This window comes from Anolis carolinensis, unplaced genomic scaffold (assembly GCF_035594765.1).
Source record: "Anolis carolinensis isolate JA03-04 unplaced genomic scaffold, rAnoCar3.1.pri scaffold_55, whole genome shotgun sequence".
Lineage (NCBI taxonomy): Eukaryota > Metazoa > Chordata > Lepidosauria > Squamata > Dactyloidae > Anolis > Anolis carolinensis.
The window spans coordinates 84,814-93,363 of NW_026943864.1; the positions used below are offsets into that span (position 1 = coordinate 84,814).

Here is an 8,550-nt window from a genome sequence, read left to right on the forward strand (position 1 = left end):
CCCTCTGCTTTTCATTATTGCCATGATCCCTCTGTCAACAATCTTACAGAAAGCAAATCTTGGCTATCAAACATCTAAGAAATCTCACAAAATTTTGCATCTGATGTACATGGATGACCTGAAGCTGTATGGAAAAACGGAAACTGAAATCCAGTCTCTGACTAACACTGTCCGAATTTTTAGCACTGATATCAGCATGGAGTTTGGCTTGGACAAATGTTCGACAGTGGCATTGAAGAAGGGAAAAATCATTGAAAGTAAGGGCATAAATATGCCTAATAGCCAAACAATAAAGTGTCACCAGCCAGAGGCCTATAAATATCTGGGCATATTACAGCTGGACAACATCAAGCATGAACATGTGAAGACTGTGGTCAGTAAAGAATACACACAAAGGGTCAGAAAAATTCTCAAAAGCAAGCTCAATGGAGGCAACACCATCAAGGCCATAAACACCTGGGCCATACCTGTCATAAGATATACTGCTGGCATTATAAATTGGTCACAGGTGGAACTAGACAATTTGGACAGAAAAACAAGAAAACTCATGACCATTCATCATTCACTGCACCCTCGTTGTGTTGTTAAAGTGCGAAGTATGGAACCCGGTGCAGACGGAGAAGCCTTAGCATTGACCGTTTGTGTTGTTAAAGTGCGAAGTATGGAACCCTGTGCAGACCGGGAAGACTTAGCATTGAACGGTTGTGTTGTTAAAGTGCAAAGTATGGAACCCTGCGCAGATGGGGAAGCCTTAGCATTGAATGGTTGTGTTGTTAAAGTGTGAAGTATGGAACCCTGCGCAGACGGGGAAGCCTTAGCATTGAACCGTTGTGTTGTTAAAGTGCGAAGTATGGAACCCTGTGCAGACCGGGAAGCCTTAGCATTGAACAGTTGTGTTGTTAAAGTGCGAAGTATGGAACTCTCAGTGCTTTAACACACTTCGCCACCGGGGCTCCTTATAAATAAAGATAGAATTGCCTAAAATAAGCTTACAGTAACAATATTGTCGGTAATTAAATGAGTAAAAAGTTCAGTACTGGTTGCCTAGAGAGACAGCTGTGAATCCGGGTGGGAGGCAGACTACGTTGAATAATCCAGAATGTTGGATAAGTGGATGTTGGATAAGTGAGACACTACTTTTACAACAACCATTCCCCATCTTTGGCTACCGTACCCCTGAGTGGTTCAAGGAACTCAATCCTGGGCTGTGGCGCAGGCTGGAGAGCAAGCCAACTGCAACCAGCTGCAATGAATCACTCTGACCAGGAGGTCATGAGTTCGAGGCCAGCTTGGAGCCTGTGTTTGTCTTGTCTTTGTTCTATGTTAAAAGGCATTGAATGTTTTCCTATATGTGTAATGTGATCCACCCTGAGTCCCCTTCGGGGTGAGAAAGAAGGGCGGAATATAAATGCTGTAAATAAATAAATAAATAAATCCCAGAATCAGAGTGTCTTACCTTCACTGCAAAACTTCCCCTGGAAGCCGGTAAGGCTGCAATCACATTGCACCTCGCTGTTGATGACGGTGCAGATCCCACCATTGACACAAGGATTTTGTTTGGTGCACAGGTACTCCATGTCGCTGCGGATGCCCTGGCTGCCCAAGAGCGCTGGCGGCATGTCTCCCACTTTCAGATTGGCCACGATGCCGCGGAAAGGCATCTCGTACTTGACGGTGCTGAGCGTGAGGGCCGAGAGGCGGACGTCGGGCGGGATGCCGCCCACGAAGAGGTCGCTTTCCACCGTCATGTCGCGCCGCTTGGACTTCACCTCGGCGACCCGGGCCTCGCCGTCCACCACCAGCATGGTCTCTCGGTAGTTGCGCGTCAAGAGCAGCATGTGCCAGCGGTCGTCGTTGACGGGCGTCTCCAGGTGCAGGCTGGCCGGCTCTGCGCAGGAGATGGTGAAGCGCAGGCGGAAGCGCCCCTCCAGGATCAGCAACTCCAAGAAGTCGCAGTTCCCGCCGTCGTCCAGGTAGAGCACCAGCGCCCGGGAGACGTTGGTCTTGAGGCTGAAGCTCAGCTCCCCCAAGGAGCTGGCGTCCCACCGCGCATAGCGTGCCCACTGCCCTGTCGTGCCGCTGAACTCCAAGGCCGCTCCGCCTGCGCCTGGGCTCAGCATCGAGGCCACCAGCAGCGCCAAGGGCACCAGCAAACGCACCGGCTTCGCCATGGCTTCGCCTGGAGGTCAAGGAGGCCTCCCGTCCTCGAGATGCTTTCAAATCCACATGAGACAAAAGAGTAGCGCCGTGGAGAGGGAAGATGGAGAAGAGGTTACAATCTGGTCTGTTTCTCAAACGATGAGGAACCCACAGGGACCGCTGGACATGGGGAGGGGGCTCTCTCAAGCAGAAAAGTCCCAATGTCCGTGGGTCTCAAGGCAGAAAGGTCCTTCCACCTCCCCTGTTCCCCCTCCCCAGGAGCACAGGGCCGCTCTTCTACAGCATCTTCCTCCACCCAAGAGCAGGTCAAGTCAAGCAAAGTCTCTGACCGGTTCCCAAATGTTCACAGGCTCCAATATTCCTCCAAGGACCATATATCTCTCTTGATGCCCGGAGCAGCCGGCCTTCTTCCCTTCCTAAGCTGCCCCGGTTTCAAGTTCAGTCTGGAGTGTACATCATAGAAGGCTCAGGCCTGGAAGAAGAGAAGAGAATAAGAATGAGAGGGAGAAAAAAGAGGAGGAAAGCAGTCAGTTATTTTTTTTTAAAAAAAAAATCAATTATAGTAGAGCATTGAAATTTTTTCCTACAATATGGCAGTGAACAAAAAAACCACTTTATTAGCTCCACCCACACAACAGCCTCCAGAAGAGGGACCAGTTGCACTCTTTCTCTTTCTGAGAGTAAAATAATAAATGTATTAATAATAATAAAAATAGGATAAAATAAATATAAAAGTAACAACAATAATAGAGTAAAATAATAAATGTAGGTTAGGTAAAGGTAAAGGTTTTCCCCTGACGTTAATTCCAGTCATGTTCGACTCTGGGAGTTGGGGCTCATCTCCATTTCTAAGCCAAAGAACTGGCGTTGTCCGTAAACACCTCCAAGGTCATGTGGCCACTGGCATGATTGCATGGAGCGCCGTTACCTTCCCGCCGGAGCGGTACCTATTGATCTACTCACATTTGCATGTTTTCGAACTGCTAGGTTGGCAGGAACTGGGGCTAACAGCGGGCGCTCATTCATAGAGTAAAATAATAAATGTAACAATACCAATAATAATAGAGAAAAATAATAAATATACCGTATATAAGTCGACCTGAATATAAGCCCACCAGGACCCTCACCCGAGTATAAGCTGAAGAGGTTTTTTCCAGTCCTAAAAAAGGGCTGAAAAACTAGGCTTATACTTGAGTATATACAGTATATATTTAAGTTGTACCGAACTGCATTAATACTACAATGTAGCTGCATCCTCTAACACAGGGGTCCCCAAACTAAGGCCCGGGGGCCAGATGCGGCCCTCCAAGGTCATTGACCTGGCCCCTGTGCTAACTTTAGGCTTAGGGTTGACCTAAGTCTACCTGGTTTTTGAAGGTCTCTTTGCTTACCTATGGTCTTATGAGATTGTCTAGATGGTCTTTGGAGGTCTCTTTGCTTAGCTACGGTCGTATGAGACCATCTAGATGGCCTTTGGAGGTCACTTTCCTTACCTATGGTTCTATGAGACCGTCTAGATGGTCTTTGAGGATCCCTTTCCTTACTGATGGTCTTATGAGACCATCTAGATGGCTTTTGGAGGTCACTTTCCTTACCTATGGTCTTATGAAACCATCTAGATGATCTTTGAGGATCCCTTTCCTTATCTATGGTCTTATGAGACCATGTAGATGGCTTTTTGGTCACTTTCCTTACCTATGGTCTTATGAAACCATCTAGATGATCTTTGAGGATCCCTTTCCTTATCTATGGTCTTATGAGACCATGTAGATGGCTTTTTGGTCACTTTCCTTACCTATGGTCCTATGAGACTGTCTAGATGGTCTTTCAGTATCCCTTTCCTTATCTATGGTCTTATGAAACCATCTAGATGGCTTTTAGAGGTCACTTTCCTTATCTATGGGCTTATGAGACCTATCTAGATGGTCTTTGGAGGTCTCTTTGCTTATCTATGGTCTTATGAGACCATCCAAATGCTTTGAGGATCCCTTTCCTTATCTATGATCTTATGAGACCATCTAGATGGTCTTTGGAGGTCTCTCTGCTTACCTATGGTCTTATGAGAACGTCTAGAACATAACTCCTGTGAGCCAACCGCAATTGAATCTAACAGCAGCCCAACAAATCTAGAGTCACATCCAAGCCCTCCCAACCGTCTCTAAATTATCTCCTTTTTCCTCCCGCAGCTCCTGAGCATTTCTGTGCCTTCTCCACAAGCATTGCTGGGAGGCATAGGTTGCATCTTTTCCCTTCACCTCCTGCAGGATCAGGACCTCGGTGTCACTCACAATGCTAATGCAATGCAAATTTCATTCCCGTCAAATTGCCTTTTTGGAATGATTACCCTTGTAACTGACTGTCAGAGAAGCAATTTATTTCTCTCCCCCCCCCCCCACTCCCCAGCGCCTGCTGCTCTAGGAGGAGGCTGAATTTGCATCTTGTTACTGCATAAGAGCTTGATTATTTATAGCATGGGAGGGGGAAATGTACTAGAAGGGATGGGGGAGGAAAGGCAAAGTGGAAGGGAAGAGAGATCCCCAGTTTATCATGCCAGCCCAGTCAACTTTCCACCCGACACATCAAAGATTTGGCTTCTTATAACAACTGCAGATACACACAAATCCCCTTTGCAACCTTAAGGTCAACATTAAACTATGAGAACGAGAGGAACTTTTTGGAGAGTTGTTGTAGGTATGTTTTCCGGGCTGTATGGCCATGTTCCAGAAGTATTATATATTTTATTTATTTATTTACAATATTTATATTCCACCCTTCTTTCTCACCCCGAAGAGGACTCAGGGCGGATCACATTATATACATATAAGGCAAACATTCAATGCCATATACACATAGAACAAAGACAGAGACAGACACAGAGGCAATTTAAACTTCTCCTGAGGGGATGTTCGATTCCAGCCACAGGGGGAGCAGCTGCTTCATCATCCACTGCGACGGCACTTCCTCATTCCAATGGCGGCTGGATGATTTTTTTTTATGGAGTCGTAAATTAGTTAAATTAGCCTCCCCACTTTATAAGTGGTACCTTAATTTCCTACTTGATAGATGCAACTATCTTTCGGGTTGCTAGGTCAGCAACGAGCAGGGGCTATTTTTTTATTTTTAAATGTTGGGTGCTCACCCCACCATGGGCTGGCCTCGAACTCATGACCAGAGTGATTTATTGCAGCTGGCTGCTCACCAGCCTGTGCCACAGCCCGGCCCCATTCTCTCCTGACGTTTCGCCCACATCTATGGCAGGCATCCTCTGAGATTGTGAGATATGAAGAAACTAAGCAAGGAAAGTTTATTATTTATTTACTACCTTTATATCCCGCTCTTCTCACCCCAAAGGGGACTCAGACCGGCTTACAAATCAAATGAACATACAATATATTATTAGCCTAGCACAATATAAGCATTAAATTAATATATTGTACTATATAATTATATGGTAATATTATTAGTAATATGACATTTAATATATAATACAGTAGAGTCTCACTAATCCAAACCTTGCTTGTCCAAGCCTCTGGATAATCCAAGCCATTTTTGTAGTCAATGTTTCCAATATATCGTGATATTTTGGTGCTAAATTCGTAAATACAGTAATTACAACATAACATTACTGCGTATTGGACTACTTTTTCTGTCAAATTTGTTGTATAACATGAAGTTTTGGTGCTTAATTTGTAAAATCATAACCTAATTTGATGTTTAATAGGCTTTTCCTTGATCAGTCCTTATAATCCAAGATATTCGCTTATCCAAGCTTTTGCCGGCCCGTTTAGCTTGGATTAGTGAGACTCTACTGTATATATATTATATTTATATATGTGTGGAAGTTCCTGGGTTGGGGGGGGGAAGAACTCTTGTCTGTTGGAGGCCAGTGTGAATGTTGTAATTAATCACCTTCATTAGCATTAAATGTCCTTCCAAGCTTCACCTCCTGGCCTGGGGAAATCCTTTGTTCAGAGTCGTTAGCTGCCCCTGATTGATTCCTGTCTGGAAATGACTCTGGAATGACTCTTTGTCATTCAATGCAAATTAGGGTGATTAACTGCAACATTCACGCTGGCCTCCAACTGACAAGAGTTCTTCTCTCACCCTGGACTTTCCATATATATATATATATATATGTATATATATCTCTTCCTTGCTTAGTTTCTCCATACCTCACAACCTCTGAGGATGCCTGCCATAGATGTGGGCGAAACGTCAGGAGAGAATACTTCTAGAACATGGTCATACAGTCCGGAAAACACACAACAACCAAACTCTTTGTCAGTTGGAGGCCAGTGTGAATGTTGTAGTTAATCACTTCAATTAGCACTGAATAGCTTCATCTCCTGGCTTCTTCCTGCCTGGGGGCATCCTTTGTTCAGAGTCGTTAGCTGCCCTTGGAACCAAGACATGGGAACCAGGGGTAGCTAACAAAGGATGCCCCCAGGCAGGAAGAAGCCAGGAGATGAAGCTATTCAATGCTAATTGAGGTGATTAACTACAACATTCACACTGGCCTCCAACTGACAAAGAGTTCTTCTCTCACCCTGGACTTTCCACAGATATATATAAACCTTCCTTGCTGAGTTTCTCCTCTGAGGATGCCTGCCATAGATGTGGACGAAACGTCAGGAGAGAATGCTTCTGGAACATGGCCATACAGCCTGGAAAACATAAAACAACCCTGTGATCCCGGCCATGAAAGCCTTCGACAACACAAGAGCCTAATCCTCCTTCCGCCCCACCAAATCCTGCCCAGGTTTGATGCCAACTTAAACAAGTACCCTCCATCCTTTGGAAGCTGGTGGGGAGGGTCCGGTCTCCATAGCAACGGCAGGGATTCTTTGCTACAGCCACCCATTACTACCATTTACTGGCTGGTGGAGAGTAGGTAGAGTGGCAGAGAAGCATCTGGTCATGTTTCTACACTTTGATAAACAGCAGTGATCTTATCCTCAGTGGCCCAAGGAAGACTCCTCTGAGGTCCCATCAGATGCCTATCACAGTGTTCCTTTACTATTCTCCAGGGTTTTTTTTCTTTTCTTTGGAGGATGGAGGGTAAGAGATGTTTTACAGTTACACAGATTTGGTGCATCTCTTGATCCAAGATTTTTGCTAGCATTGTTGAGCTAATTATTTCCTTTGTTATCAACCTTCTTTTCCTCACCTACTCCAAGAATAATGATTGGATTGAAAGACAGGCTCCTTTTGATATGCCCTGCAGACAGAGAAGGTCTTTTGAAACATCACCAGTTTTAGTCAGAGTATAGGCTTATTAAGGATTTCAGTTCCATCCAGGGACAATGTCCTGTTAATGATCCAATAACAGGCTTACAAACGTGTGTGAGAGAGTGAAAAAGAGAGAGAGAAAGCGAGAGTGAGCCACAAAGCAGTTGGTTGCTCATCATCCAGATAAATATTGTGAGAATGGTTAGATACTGGATTTCTTGTTGTTCATTTCATTTTATTAATTACAATGGCCACATAGGTCAGGTAAAGGTTTTCCCCTGACATCAAGTCCAGTCGTGACCGACTCTGGGGGTTGGTGCTCATCTCCATTTCTAAGCCGAAGAGCCGGCGTTGTCCATAGACACCTCCAAGGTCATGTGGCCGGCATGACTGCATGGAGCACCCTTACCTTCCCGCCGGAGCGGTACCTATTGATCTACTCACATTTGCATGTTTTCGAACTGCTAGGTTGGCAGGAGCTAGGGCTAACAGTGGGCGCTCATTCCGCTCCCGGGATTTGAACCTGGCACCTTTTGGTCCGCAAGTTCAGCAGCTCAGCGCTTTAATGCACTGTGCCACCAGCACATATTACAGCAATAAAGTAACTATGAAACTTCAGTACATCTATAATGCAAAATCTTAAATCTTTAAATGCATAAAATACCTTCAAATGCTATATCATTAAGCAATAATGGTCATTTTTGACACTAACGTCTTTGTACTTTTTATTTTAGTGCTGTAATAGTAGCCTTTTGTCTTCCTTCCCTGGTTTCTTTTCTTCTTTACAAAAGCTCACCCAATAGCTAGAAACAAGTGAATAATATTACCTTTTATAAAATGCAAGAAAATATTTTACGGATAAACAATTAAGGAAGTGAAAAATACTATTGTATTTCCCATTTCTATTTATGTGTGAAACTGAAAAAAGCTGGTGGAAAGAATATGCATGGTGCTGGAGAAAAGTTGACTGCTAAAATGAAACATAAATGGGTCTTAGAGGAAATCCAAACTGAACTCTCCCTAGAAGCTAAGTTGACCGAACAGAGGCTGTTGTACTTTGGCCAAATCATGAGAAGACACAATTTACATTCACACAGTCACAATTCTTGGTATGCTAAAAGGCAACAGAAAAAGAGGAAGGCCCCATTTCAGATTAAGAGT

The 8,550-nt window shown here is 44.5% G+C and overlaps 1 protein-coding gene across 4 annotated transcripts in view; it reads right to left on the reverse strand.

Annotated features, from left to right (window-relative positions):
• Positions 1-2,667, reverse strand: part of LOC134295006 (neurexin-2-like) — an 87,400-nt gene extending 84,733 nt beyond the window's left edge. The window contains exon 1 of one of the 4 annotated variants that reach the window (XM_062966966.1): positions 1,457-2,665. In XM_062966966.1, the coding sequence (XP_062823036.1) occupies positions 1,457-2,171 (715 nt within the window). In that variant the 5' untranslated portion in view covers positions 2,172-2,665. Of the gene's footprint in view, positions 1-1,456 lie in introns of all 4 variants that reach the window. The other 3 variants (XM_062966964.1, XM_062966965.1, XM_062966967.1) reach the window with 3 other exon arrangements.
• Between the last annotated feature and the right edge of the window lie 5,883 nt (positions 2,668-8,550).